This window comes from Marmota flaviventris, chromosome 1 (assembly GCF_047511675.1).
Source record: "Marmota flaviventris isolate mMarFla1 chromosome 1, mMarFla1.hap1, whole genome shotgun sequence".
Lineage (NCBI taxonomy): Eukaryota > Metazoa > Chordata > Mammalia > Rodentia > Sciuridae > Marmota > Marmota flaviventris.
This window is the reverse complement of record NC_092498.1, coordinates 121980224-122005475: the sequence shown is the minus strand read 5'-3', so window position 1 is coordinate 122005475 and position 25252 is coordinate 121980224. Positions and strand designations below refer to the sequence as shown.

The window sequence follows — 25252 nt, the reverse complement described above, 5'->3', positions numbered from 1 at the left end:
ATTGTTATAAATCTTCAGACCTGAGATGTTCATGCAAAGTCAGTATTAACCTGTGAGATCTTCCCTTGATCCAGGTAGTTAGCAAAATAAACCCATCACAGTGATTATACCTGAACTGTATGAATAGCAATGGGGCAACTCCCAAAGCTGCCTCAAGCTACAGAGCACTCTCAGAATCCCCTTCCTGAGGGTTTCATCAGTTCTTTCTGTTTTTACCTCTGTCTCTATCTAACAAGAACAAATACCCTGAGAGATATGTTCACATGTAAGTGGTGGAAGGTGGCAAAGTGGGTGAAGCCCAGGTGGACCCTCTGTGCACATGCTACCCCATTTGTCAGGGTTAAGATCTGGAATTTCAAGGGAAATATTCTATCCAATCACTGTGTGGAATATTCACAATTGTTGAATGTGGATGAAAGTAACAAGAAGATGGTGACAAAAGGACCATATGATGTACACATCTGTAAACAGACTTTACAGATAAAATAAAATTACACCAGTAGACTCATGACTGGGAACAAATACACATCTGAATACAAACTCGATATTTCAAACACTGCTGAGATCATATTTGTATAAGGGGATATTTAATATGAAATAAATTTATAAAATATCTTGGAAGGCAGAAATTATTAATCAAGGTCAGGAGGCTTCTTCTGTCCTGTGAGTTAGGACACTGGGAAGTGAAGTATAACAGGGCCCATCAGCCTGATGGTTTTTGTCTTACTTCCCCTCTGCCTGTGTCACTGTGCCATAGTCTGCCCCACAGTAGTAGACATTCTCATCCTTTTCCTGGATGTTCTGGATGGTCAGGTACCGATCCAGGCCAGAGTCTGAGCCTGAGAAGCGATCAGGAATCCCATCCCCCTTGGATCCCAGGATGCCACTAGTGCCCACTCGCATCACAAACCGGGGGCTCTTCCCTGGGCTTTGCTGGTACCAGGCCACCCAGTAACTACTGTAGCCACTGCTCAGGGTGCAGGTGAGTTTGGCTGTTTGTCCCAGGGAGGCAGATGCAGAGGGTGGCTGAGTCAGCACAAGTTGGGAGAGGGACCCTGTAAACACAGATACATCACCATGGAAGTCAGAGCCAGGTTGCATGTGTTTGGGGATTTGAGCCCATGAGGATAGACTCAGGATAGGGGTCTGCCATGGGGCACAGAGGTCTGTCCCTACCTGGGCAGTGAGTGAGCATCATAAGAAGTAGAAGCTTCCCAACCATGTTGAACCCTGTTTCCTGAGTTCCCAAGCTGTTGTGGGCTGTGCTCAATCTTTCTTATCTCTCTCCACTGAACTTAAGGTGGAGCAGCTCATGCAAATGTGCCTCCACCCACTGCCTCTCACTGTCTGTACTTCTGGCTTGGAATGATGCAAGACAGAGTCTGGAGTATGAAGATACTTTTATTTGCCTGATGGGCAGAACCTGGGAGGAAGCAGGTGCTGGGGCTACCAGAAGAACACAGTTGCTTGAGCTCACATTAGTGACAGAAGGTTCACCTCCTCTGTTCACCCCTCTTCAGATATGAGTTCCCCTGGGGACATCTCCATATGTGAGCATATTTTATGGGCCCCCAGAAAGTGTTCCATGATGTCCCCTGAAGATTACATATAAAAGTTTATTCTCCTTTAATTTCTGACTCTCCAATTTTACATTTTCATTTGAATCCTAGAAATATTGATGGAGATTTTTGTGTGTCAAGCACTGTGCCCAGATCAATATTACTATTGTATGCAGACTCTTTATGCTTTAGGGGCCTATTGTTTCCAAGGAAAACTCAACAGGACTCAATAAGCAAATATAAAAGTGCCATGAAACAGAAGAGTGGAGCTGGACATTTTTACTGCTTGGGGTTATAGAGGAAAACATACTCAGAGGACGTAATTAATCTTTTGTTCATATTCTATAATCATGTCCATTTTTTCAGGGTGGAAGTTGGCTGAGCTTGGTAAGACAGTTGCCCAAAGCCACATCATCACCCCAAGTTCCAGAGTTTAGATGACTCTGATCAAATGGATTATATTTACCCATAAATCTGGGCCATTTGGCTAAGGGGAAAATTGGTGGACATCTATAATTACGAATGATTACAAATTAGAATGAACCAACACAAATTACTTATCTTACATTTGCAAAGGTCAGTGAATCTCATGGTGACATGGATCTCAGTGGACTAACCTCAGCATGTTGGCAAGGCTGTGCTATTTTCTGTAGATATCAGGGGAGAAACAATCTTCTTGCTCTTTTCTCCTAGGGGTCACCTACATTCCTTGGCTGATGGCCACCTCCTCCATTTCAAAATCAGAGAAAATGAACGGAGACCTTTTCACATACACCACTTTGACTTGTTCTTCTAATTTTCTTTTCTTCTTTTAAGGACGCTCATGATCCCATTGTCTTCAGGTCGATTATAGGATTATATCCTAATCTTAATGTCAGCTAAGTAGTAACATTAATTCTGTGTATAACTTATTATTACTTTATTGTACATCCTAACATATTCATAGACTCCAGGGATTAGGCTGTGAACATCTTTTTGGTCCATATTCTGCCAACCACATTGCACTTGGCAAGGGAACTTTAACCATTTATGCACACTTACTGAAAACATAATAAGACATCACCAAAAAAGGCACAAGCAATTGAAGTTTGGAGTTTGTTGTGCATTTTCATTATACATGTATGATTCTTTATAGCTCATTGGGTAATTTATAATGATATATAGTTTATAGAATGATTTTATTATAATGTATATCAGAAAGCCTCTAATAATGTCCTGTAAACATAAACCATAAATTTTGTTATTCTGCTTGTGTGAGTTTTTAGCACCAAATATAACACAGAGTGTAGGTTCCTTTTTTTTTTTTTTTTTTTTGGCTGCTCACTTCCCTGTGGTTTAATAGCATTGACTGAATCTTAAAGATACTCCTTGGGATTAATGGTCCTAATTGAACAGTTGTGTGGACAGTTCTACAGCGCCCTCTGGTGTTTCCAGAGCACATACCTCCTTTTAGTCCAGGGATCTGAGAGTCCAACTTGTTTTTGCAGCTCTGCAGGTCACTGAGTCTATTCACACATGGATGGTTTGAGTTGTAGACTGCAACACACTCTCTGAAATTACTGTCATTTAATTTACATAGTGCTGCATATACATACATACATGTCAATTAAAAATTTAGTGCTCTTAAGGAAGATTCTATAAAACTTGTACCTTCATTACAATTTATAAATACACATGCCTTTTAAGTGTTCACCTAATGTGAATTAATAAGTCCAACAATTCTCATATAAATTTATTCATGTTTGGATCTTTGGCATTTATCCAATTTAGTTATTTCAATATTTGATAAAGTAAAGGAAGTACTATGTATAAAATGAATGGGATATATGGTTTGCAGCTGCCATGGCATGTTGTATAAGAATCCAGTCCAGATTGGAACATATCTTCTCTAGAAATCTCTTATTTCCTTCCTTTCTCTACTAGACCCAGTATAGAATGCCTGTTCTGTGGACACCGAGTTCACAAGAACACAGTTGCTTGATCTCACATTAGTGACAAACTAATGTTTGTCACTAATTAGTCTCAGTCATTTTTCATGACTTTTCCCACTGAAATCCCTTGTGGGATTGTGGATTTAGAGGTTAAATATTAAAGTTTTTTGGTTCAAATGGTAGATTTTCAGCTCTGTATATAACATCTTGTTGATGAATAGCTCATTATCTCTTATTTAATTGAAATGTTTTAGATGTTCATATAACTCACCCTGCTCTGCAGTACATTTGCTTATGGGGACTCTACCGCCATCCACCTGCTCCTGTAGTTTCTTTGCAGAGCACATGGAGCCACAGCACATTCTTCCTTCTGGCTCCACATTCACCCATTTGATCCAGCCAACCCTCAGGGATCAAGTCCATGTTCCTTTCCTATTCTCTACAACCTAAAGTAATGTTTCTTATTTGACATGTCCCCTCCCTCCCTCTTCACTTTTCTTCCCTATTTCCCTCCATCCCTGCCTTCCTTTCTTCCCTCCTCATTTCCATCCTTCCTTCTTTCCTTCCTTTCTTCTTTTCTCCCTTCCTTTCTTTTTCTGAGGTATGGAGGATGGAACCCAGAGTCTCCCATGCTAGACAAGTGCTCTGTCACTGAGCTGCATCACCAGCCATGTAATATTTCCACTTGAATCAACACAGAACCCCAATCCAACATGTACAAGCCACAGCAATCATGGTTATTGCTTCAGATCTTTTTTTTTTTCCTTAGATATCTACTCAGGTGAACTTGCATACTCATTCTAGCAAACACATGTTGAATATGTACTCTCTGCCATTCTGGGTTCTGGGCTCTGTATATATATAGCAGTGACAAAACTGAAAAAAAAATCCTGTTTTCAATGAGTTTAATTTCTAGAGGGGTAACAGAGTGAAGAGAGCCACAGAAAAATGTTCTTACATGACTGAATCCAAATTAAACATGCTCACCTTTGGCAGCTAGAGCTCACTCCTGACTGCTGCAAGCTCCTCCCTTCCTTCAGGAGATGGACAATGAACATCCTCCCACTTTGTCCATGGCTTTCCCTCAGCCTCCTCCCCTCCCTGTCTCTGAAAGCAGGTGCCCAACACTGCTCTCTTGCAGTCTCTCCTTGTTTCTTGTCACAAGTTGTCCGTCATGAGGATGTATAAACAGACAATTAAGTGACAATATAAAGTGTTAGCAACTTATTGAAGATGATGTAAAATGATATCCACTTATTGATAAATAATTTAGAAGAAGTACACATACTTGATTCTTCACCTATTCAGAATCAATAGTTGGATTCCCACTACTAAATGTAAAATGATGTGTACTTTGAAGTATATTTTAATATAGTTTAATTATAATATAATAAAATCATATTATAATATAATTATACTATACTATATTATAATGTATCATATCATATAATATGTAATCATAATTATAATGTATTTATATTATATAATCATAATTATATAATTATTATATAATACATCATAATTATATAATTATATAATATATAATATATTATAATTATGATACTATAATAATTATATAGTTATAATTATATAATTATATAATATATAGTATAATTATAATATAATATAATTAAACTATATTAAATAGTTTAATTTTAATCAATCAATTTTGTTTTATTTATTTATTTTTATTGATTTTTTATATATGACAACAATGCATTAAAATTCATATTAGACATATGGAGCACAAATTTTTCATGTCTCTGGTTGTATGCAAAGTATATTCACACCAATTCATGTCTTCATACATGTACTTTGGATAATGATGTTCATCACATTCCACTATCATTTCTAACCTTCCCCTTCCACCCCCTGCCCAATCTAGAGTTTGTCTATTCCTTCCATGGTCCCCCTACCTGGCCCACTATGATCAGTCTCCTTATATCAGAGAAAACATTCAGCATTTGTTTTTTTGGGATTGGCTAACTTCACTTAGCATTATCTTCTCTAGCTCCATCCATTTACCTGCAAATGCCATGATTTTATTCTCTTTTATTGCTGAGTAATATTCCATTGTGTGTATATGCCACATTTTTTTTATCCATTCATCTATTGAAGGGCATCTAGGTTGGTTCCACAGTTAGGCTATTGTGAATTGTGCTGCTATAAACGTTGTTGTGGCTGTGTCCCTGTAGTATGCTGTTTTTAAGTCCTTTGAGTATAGACCAAGGAGAGAGATAGCTGGGTCAAATGGTGGTTCCATTTCCAATTTTCCAAGAAATCTCCATACTGCTTTCCATATTGGATGCACCAATTTGCAGTCCCACCAGCAGTGTATGAGTGTACCTTCTTTCCTCCATTCTCTCCAACACTTATTGTTGTTTGTTTTCATAATAGCTGCCATTCTGACATGAGTAGTTTTGATTTGCATCTCTCTAATTCTAGAAATGATAAACATTTTTTCATATATTTGTTGACTGATGGTATATCCTTTTCTGAGAAGTGTCTTTTCGGGTCTTTGGCCCATTTATTATTTTTTTGGTGTTTAGCTCTTTGAGTTCTTTATATACCCTAGAGATTAGTGCTCTATCTGATGTGTGAGGGGTAAAAATTTGCTCCCAAGATGTAGGTTCACTATTCACCTCACAGATTGTTTTTTTTTTCTTTTTTCTTCTTTAATTTTTTTTTTTTAATTTTTTAGTTGTAGTTGGACACAATACTTTATTTAATATATTTGTTTTTTATGTGGTGCTGAGGATCAAACCCAGGGCCTCACACGTGCTAGGCGAGCACTCTACTGCTGAGCCACAACACTAGCCCCCACAGATTGTTTGTTTTGCTGAGACAAAACTTTTTAGTTTGAATTCATCCCATTTATTGATCCTTTTTTTTTTCAGGAGTCAAAGCAGATTTATTAGGGCCCTGACTCCAGAAGTCTAGGAGAAGTTCTGAGCAAAGCAGCTCATCTGGTTCCCATGGCCCAAGGGCAGGCCAGGGCGCTGAGAAGGGGTAATCAAGCAGGGGCCAACCCTTTGTTTCTCAGAATCCCTTGCCCAATTCCTCAAGGATCAGTTTTGAGGGAGGCCTGGGAAGGCAGAAGGGTTTTTTCTGCCCCTTGGGCTTTTGCTAGGAATGGGGAAATGGTTGCTTTGGGGAAGGAAGCCTTGAATCCACAGCCTTCATTTCAGTAACAACCATTTAATTTGTTCCTTGGCAGACTGGAGAACCTGGATCAAACTCTGTTCATTTAGGCTGGGCTGTCATCTGCCCTAAAATTCACTTTCTGGATCACTTGCTGAGGGTCACTCTCCAGAATCACACCACCATCCACAATCTCACCCAGCACCAAGAAGGCTCCATCCATGTTCTCCAGCAACCAGCGCTTCTCCACATTCTCGTTCTCATGGGATGAGCCCACCACATACAGGAAGAGGTCAATGCTGCTCTTGTAGACGACAGTCATGCCCCCGAAAAATGCGATCTCACTCTCAGTCCTACTGGTCTTGTTGAAGACATTTTTCTCAAAAACCATGTGCTCCTTCATGGATGGGAATGTGTCATCACAATACGTGGCCAGCAGCTGTGGCTCATCATTATCTAGGATGAAAACAGCCTTGATGGTGTAGAGGGAAGGTTCCCGTAACTGCAGCCCAGAAGGCTCCCTGGCTCCAGTGGGAGGTGTCGGGCACCCGGCCTGGGAAGCCCCGACCCTCTCCCCGGGGTGCGAATGTGGCCCGGCCTCAGGCCACTGCCTCCATTTATTGATTCTTGATTTTAATTCTTGCACTATAAGAGTCTTATTTAGGAAGTTGAGGCCTAACCCCACATGATGGAGATTAGGGCCTACTTTTTCTTCTATTCCACACAAGGTCTCTGGTTTAATTCCTGGGTCCTTGATACAATTTGAGTTGAGTTTTGTGCATGGTGAGAGATAGGAGTTAAATTTCATTTGATGGATTTCTAGTTTTCCCAGCACCATTTGTTGAAGAGGTTATCTTTCCTTCAATGTATATTTTTGGCATCCGTGTCTAATATAAGATAACTATAGTTATGTGGGTTAGTCTCTGTGTCTCTATTGTATACCATTGGTCTACCAGTCTGTTTTGGTGCCAATACCATTCTGTTTTTGATACTATTGCTCTGTACTATAGTTTAAGTTCTGGTATAGTGATGCCACATGAATCACTCTTCCTGCTAAGGATCGCTTTAGCTATTCTGGGTCTCATATTTTTCCAGATGAATTTCATGATTGCCTTTTCTATTTCTATGAGGAATACCATTAGGATTTTGATCAGAATGGCATTAAATCTGAATAGTGCTTTTGATAGTATGGTCATTTTTATAATATTAATTCTGCCTATCCAAGAGCAAAGTAGATCTTTCCATCTTCTAAGGTCTTCTTTGATTTCTTTCTTTAGGGTTCTATAGTTTTCATTGTATAGACCTTTCATCTCTCTCATTGATTCCCAAATCTTTTATTTATTTTTTTGAGACTATTGTAAATGTTTTCCTCATTTACCTTTCAAAGGATTTGTCACTGATATACAAAAATGCCTTCAATTTATGGGTGTCGATTTTATATTCTGTTCTTTGCTGAATTTATTTACTAATTCTCGAAGTTTTCTGGTGGAACTTTTGAGTCTTCTAGGTATAGAAACATATCATCAGCAAATAGTGCAATTTAAGTTCTTTTTTTACCTATGTGTATTCCTTTAATTTCTTTGGTCTGTCTAATTGCTCTGGCCAGTGTTTCAAGAACTATGTTAAATAGAAGTGGTAAAATAGGGCATTCCTGTCTTGTTCCTGTCTTGCTCTCATTCCCTCCAGTTTAGAGGGAATGCCTTCAATTTTTCTCCATTTAGAATGATTTTGGACTGGGTGCTTAGCACAGATAGCCTTTAAAATGTTGAGATATGTTCCTGGCATCCCTAATTTTTCTAGTGTTTTGAACATGAAGGCGTGTTGGATTTTTTCAAATGCTTTTTATGAGTCTATTGAGATGGTTATATGATTCTTATCTTTGAATTGATGTGATGAAGTACATTATTGATTTCTTTATGTTGAACCAACCTTGTATCCCTGGGTTGAACCCTACTTGATCATGGTGTACTATCTTTTTGATATGTTTTTGTATTCAATTTGCAAGGATTTTATTGAGAATTTTTGCATCTATGTTCATTATAGGTATTGGTCTGAAGCTTTCTTTCTTTGATTTGTTTTTGCCTGGTTTTGGAATCAAGGTGATATTGGCCTCATAGAATGAGTTTGGAAGTGCTCCCTCTTTTTCTATTTTCTGAAATCAATTGAAGAGTAATGGTATTAGTTCTTCTTTAAAGGTCTTGTAGAACTCAGCTGTGTAACCATCTAGTCCTTGGCTTTTCTTGGTTGGTAGTCTTCTGATGGCATATTCTATTTCATCACTTGATATTGGTCTGTTTAAATTGTGTACCTCATCCTGATTCAATGTGGGCAAATTATATGACCCTAGAAATTTGTCAATGCCTTCGATATTTTCTATTTTATTGAAGTATAAGTTTTTGAAATAATTTCTAATTATCCGCTGTACTATTGTAGTGCTTGTTGTGATGTTACCTTTTTCATCACATATATTAGTAATTTGAGTTTTCTTTCTCTTTCTCTTTGTTAGCATAGCTAAGATTCTGTTAATTTTATTTATTTTTTCAAAGAACTTTTTTGTTTTGTCAATTATTTCTTTTGTTTCGATTTCATTGATTTCAGCTCTAATTTTAATTATTTCCTGCCTACTACTGCTTTTGGGGTTTATTTGTTCCTCTTTTTCTAGGGCTTTGAGATATAATATTAGGTCATTTATTTGTTGACTTTTTCTTCTTTAAAGGAAGGAATACCATGCAATGAACTTTGAGTACTGCTTTCATAGTGTCCCAGAGATTTTGATATGTTGTATCTATGTTCTCATTTACCTCTAAGAAGTTTTAAATCTCTTCCTTGATGTGTTTTGTGACCCATTGTTCATTCAATAGCATATTGTTTAGTCTCCAGGTGTTGGAATAATTTTTATTTTTGTATATTTTTGTCATTGATTTCTAATTTCATTTGATTATGATCTGATAAAATGCAGGGTAGTATCTCTACTTTCTTGTATTTTCTAAGAGTTGCTTTGTGGCATATTGTATGGTCTATTTTAGAGAAGGATCCATTTGCTGCTGAGAAGAAAGTGTATTTGCTTGATGAAGGATGAAATATTCTATACATGTCAGTTAAGTCTAAGTTATTGATTGTGTTATTGAGATCTATAGTTTCTTTATTCAACTTTTGTTTGGAAGATCTATCCAGTGGTGAGAGAGATGTGTTAAAGTCACCCCAGATTATTTTGTTGTGGTCAATTTGGCTCTTGAACTTGAGAAGAATTTGTTTGATTACATAGCTGCTCCATTTTGGGGGGCAAATATATTTATGATTGTCATGTTTTGTTGGTGTATGGTTCCCTTGAGCAGTAAGAAATGTCCTTCTTTATCCCTTTTAATTAACTTTGGCTTTAAGTCTACTTTATTTGATATGAGAATGGAAACCCCTGATTGCTTCTGCAGTCCATGTGAATGGTATGATTTTTCCCAGCCTCATCTTCAGTCTGTGTATGTCTTTTTCTATCAGATGAGTCTCCTGGAGGCAGCAATTTTTTAAATCCAATCTGCTAGTCTATGTCTTTTGATTGGTGAGTTTAAGCCATTAACATTTAGGGTTATTATCAAAACATGGTTTGTATTCCCAGGTATATTTGTTTATTTTTGTTATTTAATTTGACTTGTTTTCTTCTTTGATTAGTTTTTCCTTTGGTGCAATACCTCTCTATGCTGATTTTCATTATTGATTTTTTGTTTCTTTTTCATGAAATATTTTGCCAAGGATGTTTTGTAGTGCTGGTTTTCTAGCTCTAATTCTTTTAACTTTTGTTTATCATGGAAAGTTTTTATTTCATCATCAAATTTAAAGCTTATTTTTCCTGGATTCAAGATTTTTGGTTGGCATTCATTTCTTTCAGAGCTTGATATAGGTCATTCCAGGTTCTTCTAGCTTTTAGGGTTTATGTTGAAAAATCTGCAGTTATCCTACTTGGTTTCCCCCTTTATGCAATCTGATTCCTTTCTCTCCTTATTCTGTATGTTAGCGTTTTCATTATAATGTGCCTTGGTGTGGACCTGTTGTGATTTTGTACATTCGGTGTCCTGTTGGCTTCTTGAATTGGGTTTTCCAATTCATTCTTTATAAATATTTTTTTTTTATATTATTCCATTGAATAGATTGTTCATTCCTTTGGTTTGGACCTCTATGCCTTCCTCTATCCCAATAACTCTTAAATCTGGTCTTTTTATGCTATCCCATATTTCTTGAATGTTCTGTTCAAGGTTTCTTACCATCTTCATTGTGTGGTCTACATTCTTTTCAAGATTATATATTTTGTCTTCATTGTCTGAGGTCCTGTCTTCCAAGTGAATCTCATCTGTTGGTGATGCTTTCTTTTGAGATTTATTGTTTCTTTCATTTCAAGAATTTCTGTTTTTTTTTTTTTTTTTTTTTTTTTTTTTTTTTTTAGAATCTCTATCTCCCTTTTGAGGTGATCTTTTGCTTCCTATATTTGTTTATGCTCCTTGTTGAAATTTTCTTTTGCTGCCTGTATGTGCTCTCTTATATCTTCCTTCAGTTCACAGAACATTTTAATCATGTACATATTGAAGTCCTGTCTGTCATTTCTTCTGGTGTTGTTGTCATGAATTCTAAAAATGTGGTATCTTGATTTGTTGGGGGCACTTTCTTCCCTTGTCTTTTCATGTCCCTTCTAGCTCTGTGGGTCCAGGGTGTTATTGTTTTTAACCTATAGATTTGTAGTGCTTTTTTAGGTTCCAAAACCTCTTTTTTGTAGGGAAGAACAATGTTAACAGATCTCAATATAAACAATATACCATGTATAAAGAATTCATTGCTATTAAGATGCTTACAGTTTGGTCACAAGTACAGAAATGTTGGATTTGATTATCATCTGTAATATAATCAGTAAGTTTGTAAAATTGTTTACAGTTTCTGATGGTGGACAATGAACTGAGCATGAGTCATAGGATGATATGTTGAGGATGCAGGTTATGAAGATATAGAAGTTAATATATCTTAGGAAGAGTGAAAGAGAAATCTTATGGAGAGAATTAGTAGAAAGAGAATAGACAAGAAGTAGTTTTGGGTAGACAAGTATGTGGAAAGATAGTGGAGTACATTAAACAAACACAGTTTCATAGTTGTATGAATATCTAACACATTTAGAAAAATAAAGGATATTAAAATAGTAAAGATTGGAGGTAAAAAAATAAAAGAAGAAAACAAAGCCATATACAACACATCTATATTATATTATTTAAATGTCCCAGTCCTCAAAATCCCAATTTATGCAAAGTTCTTTGTTTCACATATGTTGGGGATGTGAGGCCAGGAGAATAGAGGGAGAGAAGAAAAAGGAAAAAAAAAAATCTTAAATGAAGAAACCAGGATTGTTGCTAGTTTTAGAGATCTGTATCTTTTCTGCTTCCCTTCTCATCCAATAGGTGGGGTTGTCTGTTGTTAACTGGTATCTCTGCCCTCAGGACGGTGAAGGTAACCTGGAAGTGAGTAGTGGCACCCAAAAATCCCTGCAGGGAGACTGCACCTCAAGGATCTCTTTTTGGGTCTGCTCATATGACTTGAGCACCTGGTCCTATCTGTCTATCTTGCCTGAAGTTTTCCTAGTTCCTGGTCTCTCTGTTAGTCTCCAAAGTTTTGCCCTCTTTCCCTCTCCCTTAGTAGTTCCCAATTGAGGGAACTCTTTCCCCGGGGCTGGTCACACTGCACATTAGTCCCACTGAGAGCTGTTTTGTGTCAGGAAGCTCCTGTGATGGGTTTCTTTCACTGGGGATAGGGGGGAGTTGGAAACTAGGTGCCTGGCCATCTGGAGTTCCAATCTGGGAGCTGCCCCCACCAAATATGGAGAGGAAGGTAAGCCAAGATGAAGGTGGTTCACTTCCAGCTCTGGGGTGTCTGGTGGAGTTGGGGAAGCTAGGAAATGGCATTGTTCTGAGGGTAGGTAGCAGCTGAGTGACCTATTTTGGAGTGGAGCGATGTCTGGGAGTTCTGCAGTGGTGCTAATAGGTGATCTTGCTAAGGCACTTGTAAGCCCTGCATTGGCTAAAACTTCAGGTGTTGGCTGTCAGGAGCTGGGAGTCCTACTGGAATGCTGAGGCCCAGAGCCCTTCATGGGGGCATAGCACTGGTGATTTCTTCTTGAGAACAGATGTATACAGGTCCTCTATCACTCTCAGAGATGCAATGTTCCCACTAGGTGAGATCTGGGTCATGGAGCAACACAGAATGCTGCCTCCCTCTGGCCCATCGTCTTGGATTTTGAGGTCTAAATAGTTTAATTCAATATAATAGTTTTAGTATTTCATCAACTGACTTTAGCACAAGAGAATAGGTGGGTTATAATTACTATGCCCTTCCCATGCCATATTGTACAGAATGAATTCCAGTCCAGTACATATTTTTTCTGGCCACCAATTTTCCTTCCTTTAAGCACTTCATTTACTGTAGAAGCAGCTCTTCATTTGCACCAAGCCCCAAAGTCCTTCTTTTGGCATGCAAATATTCTCACATCAGAATTATTTGTGGGATTGTTTGTTGAGGTCTTGACTGTTGCAGTTTTGGGGAGTTCCCTGATAGATTTTTGTTGAGAGCCACAGCTGAAGGGGCCACAGCAGACTTCCAGCTGCCAGCTGATGATTGGCTCACAGCAGCCCCAGCAACCTTCCAGCTGCCAGCTGATTGGCTCCTCTGCAGTGATGCTCATTGGGCTGTTTCCCTTCCCTTTAAGACCACGGAGCTGCTCATTGGGGAACATTTTGGGCTCTGCCCACGCGACCCAGCCAATCAGCCTCAAGAGCAGGAGGAGTGGGGGGGGGGTTGAGAGGCTTGTGGGAAGCCGGTGGTGGCAGTTGGGCTCTGAGGGAATTCCTGAAGAGCTCGTGTGGTGCAGCATGTGTGTTCTAAAAATAAAGTTCGTTTCTGCTTGATAAGTGGCTCGTGAATTGTGCCCAGCCAGACTGTGGCATTTGGTGGCCTGCATGGGGAATGACTGAGGGTAAGTGATAAGGTAAACTGCTTGCCCCTGAGGGCAGGGCGAGAGGATGGGTAGCCATATTAAGATTCTTCTTTCATTTTGTTTCTCTTTTGTTTTAAGTTGCCTGTCCCTGGAGATGTGTAAGATGGAAGAAAAACCGCTCACATCTGAGGAAAAACTATTTACATCTGAGGAACAGATAGGGAGAAAGGACCGATGGACATCGCAGGAGGATAGAAAGGCTATTATAATGATTTTTTGTTGTTCCATTTTTGTTTCATTCTGTTTCAGTTTTGTTTGGTGTCATCTTGTTGGGTTGTATTATAGTAGAAATATGGGATCAAAAATTAGTAAAACAAAAACTGAAAGACTGTTAAGTAAATTGTTAGAGGAAGGAGGCATCTCAGTAAAATCAAGAACAGTCAGGGAATACGTTGATACAATACAAAAATGTAGCCCATGGCTTTTTAAGGAGAAGTTGTTAAATATATCACAATGGAACCATCATGGTGAAGATTTAAGGGAAAAGGAAAAGAAAAACCCAGGTACTCTGCCAGTTGGCACATTGCCATTGTGGGCATTGGTATCTTGGTTGCTTAGTCCAAAGCCTTCAGTTCAGACAATGGTAGAGGAAGGAGAAGACATATTGTTTCAAGTAAAAGAGAAGGTCCCTCAAGTTAGTCAGACAGAGGAAAAAATTCAAGTAAAAGAGAAGGTCTCTCGAGCTAGTCAGACAGAGGAAAAAATTCAAGTAAAAAAGAAGGTCTCTCAAGCTAGTCAGACAGAGGAAGAAAGTTTAGAGCAGAAAAAGCCATCAGGGGAAAAGTTACAACAGGATACTGATACTAACACCTTTCTATCACCAGAGGGTGCAAGTGTGCAACCAACAGCACCACCTCCATATGCTGGGAGGCCCCCAACCCCTGTAGTTGATAGATGGGATCCTGAGACAGGACCTCAAATATTAACATGCCCTGTATTTGAGCAGGCAGGAGAGCAGCAAATTCACCATACTTTAGATTTCAAACAGTGAAGCAGCTAAAAGAGGCTGTAACAACCTATGGTCCTCAAACACCCTTCACTGTAAGCATGGTCGAATCCATTACCAACTTGAACATGACACCAGCAGACTGGGTTAGTATGTGTAAAGCTGTGCTAAATGGAGGACAATACCTGTTATGGAAGGTTGCCAATAAGGAATTTTGCAAGGAGACGGCTAGGTGAAATGCTGCAGTCTGGCTGGGCACAATTCACGAGCCACTTATCAAGCAGAAACGAACTTTATTTTTAGAACACACACGCTGCACCACACGAGCTCTTCAGGAATTCCCTCAGAGCCCAACTGCCACCACCGGCTTCCCACAAGCCTCTCAACCCCCGACTCCTCCTGCTCTTGAGGCTGATTGGCTGGGTCGTGTGGACGGAGCCAAAAAAAGTCCCCCAATGAGCAGCTCCATGGTCTGAAAGGGCAGGGAAACAGCCCAATGAGCATCACCGCAGAGGAGCCAATCAGCTGGCAGCTGGAAGTTTGCTGGTGCCGCTGTGAGCCAATCATCAGCTGGCAGCTGGAAGTTTGCTAGAGCCCCTTTGGCTGTGGCTCTCAACAGATTTTGACCTTTGGATTTGACATTTTGTTAATGAACATCCCACCAGGTACTAGTTAATATAAATGTTGCTAGATATTCATACAACTCACTCTGCTCTGCAATGCATTTGCACATGGACTCCACCTTCCATGCTCAGAATTTTTACCTGTATCCACCTGCTCCTATGGTTTCTTTACACAGGACCTGGAGAACAATCTTGTGCTTCTGTACTATCTTCACAAGGACCCAAGTTCATCCTACAGTTCAACTTCCCCTCACTCAAGGCCATTTTTCTTACCTCTTGCTTAACCTAAAGTCAAATTTCTCATTTGACCCTTTGTCCTGAATCAATTAGTTTTGTAACTTTAAATGTCTGAAAATGAGCATCAATCATGATCTTTGCCTAAGTCCTTCTTTTCTCTCTGGGTTTTCTCCTCTGGTGAATTTAAAAGGTCAATATGGATACTGATGCAGTTTTTAATTTCTGTCAGGCTGCATTCTGGGGTCTGTATATACAGAAGTGCCAAAGCAAAACAAAATTTCTGTTCTGAACAAAAATATTTCCTAGTAGAGAAACACAGTGAGCAGAGTCCCAGTGACTTGCCCTCATGTGGCTGATACCACCAGACCATGCTCACCCTGAGCATTTGGAGCCCACTTCTGACTGCTGAGGGCCCATTTTCTCCCACAGGACATCAGCACAGAACATCTCCAGGTACTATCCATAAGCTTTGCTCACGGGTACCTCCCTGTCATGCTCCAGGTGTCCTGCCCACCTAAGTCATGCAGAGATCCTGGCTAACTGTTCTCTACTTTCTTTCTTCTTTATTCTCTCTCTCTCTCTCTCTCTCTCTCTCTCTCTCTCTCTCTCTTTAAAAAAATATATACAGAGTATTCAGAAGTATATTTCCTTTACATGTGTATAATAAAAGCATTTTTCTACCTAAATAAACTCCTGTAGATTCTTTTCTACATCAAGGTAAAATAAACATTGAAAGGTTAATACAATAGGTACTTGTCACTCCGTTTTTTAGGTACTTGTCACTCCGTTTTTTAGGTACTTGTCACTCCGTTTTTCTGTATGCTTAACAAAACACTGTTGAAATCTTAAGAATTGTTTGCTAATCTTGTTCCCAGAATGTGCTGTCCCCACCTGCCAAACTGCAGAATGTAACTTCCCTCCCTGCCCTCTCCAAGAAAAGTATATAAGCTCTGCTTAAGCTGTTCTCAGGGATCTTTGCTCTATTCAAGTGAGCTCTGAGCCCCAGCATGCTGGACCCCCAATAAACCCTTTGCTGTTGCATGAGACAGTCTCTTGGTGGTCTCTTCCTCAGACGCTCGCCTGACCTTTACAACATTAATTTCCCATTTAAAATCTCATTGCTTTTCTTCCCAGCCACCCTACCTCAACTCCTCCTTCTGTACCCTGAACTAAACCACTAGTAGATTCTATTTGCAAAGAGGATTCTTATTCTTACACCACAGGGTCACGTTGTCTCTGAGTCCTTCTGGTCCTTCTGCCCCAACCTTACTATCTTTACTGATGACCAAGCTCCACATCATCTACTAGAGAAGTCTTTACCACCATGAGTTGGGTAGTCTTTAGCTTTCATGATAATACTCTATGAGGAAATTTCTAAATCTAAAACTTTAACTAGTTTTTTTCAATATTTCCCTAACTAAAATTTAAACATTGAAACTCACAGCAAAAAATATGGGGAGGATTCCACCTATTCTTTTCATATTCAATTGAATGTGAAAATTTACACTTGATATGACTATTGCATATTTTATCATCTTCTTTATCTATTTAATATTCTAACATTGAAAGAGAAGAGTATTATTTTGATTATGACAGTTACCAGAATCAACAATATAGATTTTAATGTATTTTTTTTTCCTACCAATTTTATTTATTTTTATTTTTTTTATTGGTTGTTCAAAGCATTATAAAGCTATTGACATATCATATTTCATACAATAGATTCAAGTTGGTTATGAACTCCCAATTTTACCGAAATACAGATTGCAGAATCACATCGGTTACACATCCACATATTTACATAATGCCCTATTAGTAACTGTTGTATTCTGCTACCTTTACTATCCTCTACTATCCCCCCTCCCTCCCCTCCCATCTTCTCTCACTACCCCATCCACTGTAATTCATTTCTCTCCTTGTTTATTTTCCCATTCCCCTCACAACCTCTTATATGTAATTTTGTATAACAATGAGGGTCTCCCTCCATTACCATGCAATTTCCCTTTCTCTCCCTTTCCATCCCACCTCATGTATCTGTTTAATGTTAATCTTTTCTTCCTGCTCTTCCTCCCTGCTCTGTTCTTAGTTGCTCTCATTATATCAAAGAAGACATTTGGTATTTGTTTTTTAGGGATTGGCTAGCTTCACTAAGCATGATCTGCTCTAGTGCCATCCATTTCCCTGCAAATTCTATGATTTTGTCATTTTTTAGTGCTGCATAGTACTCCATGGTGTATAAATGCCACATTTTTTTTTATCCATTCATCTATTGAAGGGCATCTGGGTTGGTTCCACAGTCTAGCAATTGTGAATTGTGCTGCTATGAACATCGATGTAGCAGTATCCCTGTAGTACGCTCTTTTAAGGTCTTCAGGGAATAGTCCAAGAAGGGGAATAGCTGGGTCAAATGGTGGTTCCATTCCCAGCTTTCCCAGTAATCTCCATACTGCTTTCCAGATTGGCCGCACCAGTTTGCAGTCCCACCAGCAATGTACAAGAGTACCCTTTTCCCCACATCCTCTCCAGCACTTGTTGTTGTTCGACTTCATAATGGCTGCCAATCTTATTGGAGTGAGATGGTATCTTAGGGTGGTTTTGATTTGCATTTCTCTGACTGCTAGAGATGGTGAGCATTTTTTCATGTACTTGTTGATTGATTGTATGTCCTCCTCTGAGAAGTGTCTGTTCAGGTCTTTGGCCCATTTGTTGATTGGGTAATTTGTTTTCTTATTGTTTAATTTTTTGAGTTCTTTGTATACTCTGGATATTAGGGCTCTATCTGAAGTGTGAGGAGTAAAAATTTGTTCCCATGATGTAGGCTCCCTATTTACCTCTTTTATTGTTTCTCTTGCTGAGAGAAAACTTTTCAGTTTAAGTAAGTCCCATTTGTTGATTCTTGTTATCAACTTTTGTGCTATGGGTGTACTATTAAGGAATTTGGAGCCCGCCCCTACAATATGTAGATCGGCGCCAACTTTTTCTTCTATCAGACGCAGAGTCTCCGATTTGATATCTAGGTCCTTGATCCATTTTGAGTTAACTTTTGTGCATGGCGAGAGGAGGGGATTCAGTTTCATTTTGTTGCATATGGATTTCCAGTTTTCCCAGCACCATTTGTTGAAGATGCTATCCTCCCTCCATTGCATGCTTTTAGCCCCTTTATCAAATATAAGATAGTTGTAGCTTTGTGGATTAGTCTCTGTGTTCTCTATTCTGTACCATTGGTCCACCCGCCTGTTTTGGTACCAGTACCATGCTGTTTTTGTTACTATTGCTCTATAATATAGTTTTAAGTCTGGTATCGCTATACCGCCTGATTCGCACTTCCTGCTTAGAATTGCTTTTGCTATTCTGCGTCTTTTATTTTTCCATATGAATTTCATGATTGCTTTATCCATTTCTACAAGAAATGCCGTTGGGATTTTGATTGGCATTGCATTAAACCTATAGAGAACTTTTGGTAATATCGCCATTTTGATGATGTTAGTTCTGCCTATCCATGAACAGGGTATATTTTTCCATCTTCTAAGATCTTCTTCTATTTCTCTCTTTAGGGTTCTGTAGTTTTCATTGTATAAGTCTTTTACCTCTTTTGTTAGGTTGATTCCCAAGTATTTTATTTTTTTTGAAGATATTTTGAATGGAGTGGTTGTCCTCATTTCCATTTCAGAGGATTTGTCGCTGATATACAGGAATGCCTTTGATTTATGCGTGTTGATTTTATATCCTGCCACTTTGCTGAATTCATTTATTAGTTCTAGTAGTTTTTTTGTAGACCCTTTTGGGTCTTCTAGGTATAGAATCATGTCATCTGCAAATAGTGATAATTTAAGTTCTTCCTTTCCTATTTTTATGCCTTTAATTTCTTTCGTCTGTCTAATTGCTCTGGCCAGTGTTTCGAGAACTATATTGAATAGAAGTGGTGATAGAGGGCATCCCTGTCTTGTTCCAGATTTTAGGGGGAATGCCTTCAATTTTTCTCCATTGAGAATGATGCTAGCCTGAGGCTTAGTGTAGATAGCTTTTACAATGTCGAGGTAAGTTCCTGTTATCCCTAGTTTTTCTAATGTTTTGAACATAAAGGGATGCTGTACTTTGTCGAATGCTTTTTCTGCGTCTATTGAGATGATCATATGGTTCTTATTTTTAAGTCTATTGATGTGGTGAATAACATTTTTTGATTTCCGTATATTGAACCATCCTTGCATCCCAGGGATGAATCCTACTTGATCATGGTGCACGATTTTTTTGATGTGCCTTTGTATCCGATTCGCCAGAATTTTATTGAGGATTTTTGCATCTAGGTTCATCAGAGATATTGGTCTGTAGTTTTCTTTCTTTGAGGTGTCTTTGTCTGGTTTCGGAATCAGGGTGATGTTGGCCTCATAGAATGAATTTGGCAGAGCTCCTTCTTTTTCTATTTCCTGAAATAACTTGAAAAGTATTGGTATTAATTCTTCCTTAAAGGTTTTGTAAAACTCCGCTGTATACCCATCCGGTCCTGGGCTTTTCTTGGTTGGAAGTCTTTTGATTGCTTCTTCTATTTCATCTATTGTTATTGGTCTGTTTAAGTTGTGAGTATCCTCCTGACTCAGTCTGGGCAAATCATATGACTTAAGGAATTTATCGATGTCTTCACTATCTTCTATTTTATTGGAATATAGGTTTTCAAAATAATTTCTAATTGTCTTCTGTATTTCTGTAGCGTCTGTTGTGATATTGCCTTTTTCATCCCGTATGTTAGTAATTTGAGTTCTCTCTCTTCTTCTCTTCATTAGCATGGCTAAGGGTCTGTCGATCTTATTTATTTTTTCAAAGAACCAACTTTTAGTTTTGTTAATTGTTTCAATAGTTTCTTTTGTTTCAATTTCGTTGATTTCCGCTCTGATTTTAATTATTTCTTGCCTTCTGCTACATTTGCTGTTGTTTTGCTCTTCCTTTTCTAGGGCTTTGAGATGAAGTGTGAGCTCATTTATTTGTTGGTTTTTCCTTTTTTTGAGGAATGACCTCCAAGCGATGAATTTCCCTCTTAAAACTGCTTTCATTGTGTCCCATAGATTCCGATATGTTGTGTCTGTATTTTCATTTATCTCTAAGAATTTTTTGATTTCCTCCTTTATGTCTTCTGTAACCCATTGATCATTCAGTAACATATTGTTCATTTTCCATGTGATGTAGGATTTTTCCTTCCTTCTTTTATCATTGATTTCCAGTTTCATTCCATTATGATCAGATAAAATGCATGGTATTATCTCCACCCCTGTATATTTACTGAGGGTTGCCCTATGGCATAATATATGGTCTATTTTTGAGAAGGATCCATATGCTGCTGAGAAAAAAGTATATCCACTTGATGATGATTGATATATTCTATATATGTCAGTTAAGTCTAGGTTGTTGATTGTGATATTGAGTTCTATAGTTTCTTTATTCAGCTTTTGTTTGGAGGATCTGTCCAATTGTGAGAGAGGTGTGTTGAAGTCACCCATAATTATTGTGTTGTGGTCTATTTGATTCTTGAACTTGAGGAGAATTTGTTTTATGAACGTCGCAGCACCATTATTTGGTGCATAAATATTGATAATTATTATGTCTTGTTGGTGAATGGTTCCTTTTAACAGTATATAATGTCCTTCCTTATCCCTTTTGATTAATTTAGTCTTGAAGTGAATTTTATTCGATATGAGGATGGCCACCCCTGCTTGCTTACGAGGACCGTGTGCGTGGTATATTTTTCCCAACCTTTCACCTTCAGCCTGTGTATGTCTTTTCCAATCAGATGTGGCTCCTGGAGGCAGCATATTGTTGGATTTGTTTTTTTAATCCATGTTACCAGCCTATGTCGCTTTATTGGAGAGTTTAAGCCATTAACGTTTAGAGTTACTATTGATATATGGCTTGTACTTCCAGCCATGTTTGATTATTTATCTTCTTCTTTTTTTTTTAATTTAGTTTGTTTCTCCATGGTTAGCTTTCCCCCCGCCCTCTGTCTTTATAGAGGCACTTCCCGCTGATGGTTTTGGTTATTGTTTTTCATTTCTTCCTCTTGTAGTGTTTTGCTCAAGATGCTTTGCAATGCTGGTTTTCTGGCTGCAAATTCTCTTAGCTTTTGTTTATCATGAAAGATTTTTATTTCGTTGTCGTACCTGAAGCTTAATTTTGCTGGATACAGAATTCTTGGTTGGCATCCATTGTCTTTCAGTGTTTGAAATACGTTGTTCCAGGATCTTCTCGCTTTCAGCGTCTGTGATGAAAAATCCTTTGTTAACCTTATTGGTTTACCCCTGAATGTAATCTGCCTCCTTTCTCTTGTAGCTTTTAATATTTTCTCTTTGTTCTGTATATTGGATATCTTCATAACAATGTGTCTTGGCGTTGGTCTACTGTGATTTTGTGTGCTCGGTGTCCTGTATGCATCTACAATTTGTATATCCATTTCCTTTTTTATTTCTGGAAAGTTTTCTGTAATTATTTCATTCAGCAGGCTACTCATTCCCTTGGTTTGAATCTCTGTACCTTCTTCAATCCCGATGACTCGTAGGTTTGTTTTTTTTTATGTTATCCCATATCTCTTGGATGTTTTTCTCATGGTTTTTAACCAGCTTTTCTGAGTTGGCTAGGCTCTTTTCAAGATGATATATTTTGTCTTCATTATCTGATGTTCTGGCTTCTACTTGCTCCACTCTGTTGGTGATACTCTCAATTGAGTTTTTAATTTGGTTTATCGTTTCCTTCATTTCTAGAATTATTGTTTGGTTTTTTTTATAATCTCTATCTCCTGATAAAGATGCTTAACTTCTTCTTTTATCTGTTTATGTAATTCATTTTCAAAGTGTTCTTTCACTGTTTGGATTTGCTGTCTCGTATCTTCTTTAAGGTTCCATTCCATCTGTCTAAGGTATTCCTTGAGTTCTTTATATGACCATTTTTCAGCTGACTCTAGGTCCTCCTGAATATTTAGGCCGTCCTTCATTGTTTGTACTCCTTTTCTTCCTTGCTTTTTTATGCTGCTCATGTTACTTCTTGTTCTGTTTGACTGCTGAGTTACTGTTTACTCTTATAAATTTATTTGATGCTTGGGAGGAAAGATATTAGAAGGGAACGGAAGAAGTCACTAAAGAGAGTGAGAGTAGGCAGGTAGAATTCAAGGAAGGGGGAATAAGAAAATTGAAAAGAAATGAAAAGACAAAAGAAACAGAAATAACAAAGATTAGATAATAAAGAAAGAAAGAAAAGACAAAAAGAAAAAAAATTAACAAAAATAATAATGATAATAAAAAAATTAAAATTAAAATTTAAAAAATAATAATAATAAAATAAAAAAAATTAAAAAAAATTAGAAACATTGAAAAAAAGTTAAAGAACAACTACAAATAAAAATTGAAAATGAAAGAAAAAGAAGAAAAAGAAAAAAAATGATAATAATAATAATAATAAATGCAGTCCTAGAGTCCTATTAACTTCTCTTCCAGTAGGTGGAGCTGTGCCCACTGGGCCAAGCTTCTCCTCTCAATAGTTGGGAACCATTCACTGTGCAGCAGCTCTTTCTCCTAGACTGGGCGGGTCTCCAATCCTGAGTGTCTAGGGCCTTGTCTTGTGTTTCCTCAAGCCAGGCCATGCTCACCTGTGGCGCTCACCACAATACTGGCTACACGCCAGGTCTGCTGCTCCTGGGAGCCCTGTTTTCATGAACACCTGGGCTCACTCTCCCTGTTTGCCTCCCTCAGACCCTAAGTTTGTAGAGCTTGGGGCTGAGATCCCCCAGCGAATTTGCTTGCCCTCCTGTAGCCACGCCCCCAGTAGCTGGTGCAAGAGCCCTCAGTTGTCAGCACTGGTGGGAGCGGTAGCCGGGAGTTCCGCGCCGCATGTCCCACGCCACTCCTGATTTCCTTGGTCTGGTTTTTGCATTCACAGGAGAGCTGGGAGTGGCCCTTAAGGTTTCCCCGCTGTGTGGAGAGAGATGGCTAGGGGATTACACACCTGTCGCGCTGGTTTCAATGCATTTATCTCCTCCGCCCGTGACGCCATTTCTCTGCCATGGTGGTATCCTATGCAAATGGTGACCGTTCGTTCCCTTTGCCAGGTGACCAATGCAACGGGTGGGTCCTGACTGTCTCTCCCAATCCCTGTTTCAGTCCTGTGGCCACTGCCTATGAAGGCTCGGTTGGCTTTTACCTCTGTAAGTTCCTAAGGGCCGACCAATTATTTCAGCGTGATCGTTAGTGCTGAGTCACATGAAGCAGGCGAACTGGAGCTTAATTGCCTCCGATTTGGGCTCTGTGTGTGTGTTCTGAGGGGCCCAGCCTGTACACCCCAGATCCACGTCAGCTCAGCATTGCCTAGTGATCCTGAGCAAACAGCATTTAGACAGTTTACGGCTCCCTATGCCCGCGCAGTTGAAGATGTCAGAGACTTGATCTCTCTCACCTGCCACCATGTTAGATCTCCTCAATGATATTCATGTTGCCCTTACAGCTTCCTGGCATAAGCAAGTTCTTGGGATTATACAAATTGTTGCTTCTGTTTCCAGTCCAGATTTCTAGAAATGAAACCCTGCCGCCGTCGCCTCCGCTCACGAGCGCCGCACTCGTCTGCAACCGTAGCAGAGCCGCCCTGGCCTTCGCAGCTCCTCAGCCCGGTGCCCGGCCCCTGGGGCCCAAGCGGCTGCCGCCGCGGCTCTCCGTCCCCCTCCTCCGGAGCACGGGTCCCCTGGCAGGGGGGTGCAGAACGACCCCAGAGCAGCCTCTGTCCGAAGGTGCAGCGGCGAACAGGCCACCAAGGCCCTCGAGGCTGCAGTCCAGCCTTCGGAGGACAGGGCTCGGCACGCAGCCCAGCTCCAACCTCTAGATGCTGCTGCCGGACAATGTATACAGAGCCATCAAGACAGCAAGCAGAAAGCAAATGGCGGCTCCCGCGGAGTGGATTTTCGGCACAGAAACCACAGCCCCGCCAACAATCCCAATCCACAAACTCTCCCTGTATAAAAAATATTCAAAAAAAAAAAAAAAAAAAGAAAAAAAAAGGCAGGGCGCACTGTGCTTTCTTTGCCTCGGGTACTTACAATCCACTGCTGATTACACATTCAGCATCTCTGCCCGGAGCGAAGCAAAAGAGGAAGCAGATGGGAGCAAAGCGCCCGCGGCTCTGAGCAGCCAAGCATCTGGGAGCCAAGCGTCTCTTTTTCGATTTCTTTGTTCTTCCTGCTGCTTGGCAAAGTGGTCCGCTACAGATTAACGGTGAAAGGAGCTCTAACAGACTGTGCGAAATCTCTATTAAAGCCGCTGCTCTGAGCACCACGCTCAGCACTTCAGCAACCCCCGTACGCAGCTGCCATCTTCCTCTACCATCCAGGACTATTTCTTAAGAGAGTTTAAACTTCACAATTTTGATAAGTAAGTTCTTGTCAGGTAAATGATTTAAATATCACGGTCAACCTCCACCAGAAAGTTAAGTACATAGCTTAAAACTCCAAATTTTTGCTATTATCCAGATAAAATTTATTGTCTTATGGATTTGTATAAGACCTCAATTCTTGGTGTAGGAATAAAATATTATGAAGAAATTAAATTCAACTTATGACTCTATGTCTGAGCACAAATGAACACATGCATATTTGCTAATTCCTGGCCTCCTCTGAGCAGTGACAGAGGAGGCCGTGTGTTAGAGAATTCTACTTAAAACGAACCCTGAAGTGTATCTCCTTGCCATCCTTCCCATCTTCATTCCATCCTGGTAAAATTTCTCAGACTATGGACCATGACAGCCATTCAGGGCAAGGGCCATGTTCTGTCATGTGT

At 39.3% G+C, this 25252-nt stretch overlaps 1 pseudogene and 1 gene segment (V, D, J or C); both read right to left on the bottom strand.

The window, feature by feature from the left end:
* Positions 1–719: 719 nt before the first annotated feature.
* On the bottom strand, positions 720–1273 carry LOC114082370 (immunoglobulin lambda variable 9-49-like). The segment is given in 2 exon segments: positions 720–1055; positions 1177–1273. Coding segments are annotated over 2 exon segments (378 nt in total).
* A 5396-nt stretch (positions 1274–6669) lies between these two features.
* On the bottom strand, positions 6670–7248 carry LOC114082371 (coatomer subunit zeta-2-like; annotated as a pseudogene).
* Positions 7249–25252: the final 18004 nt, after the last annotated feature.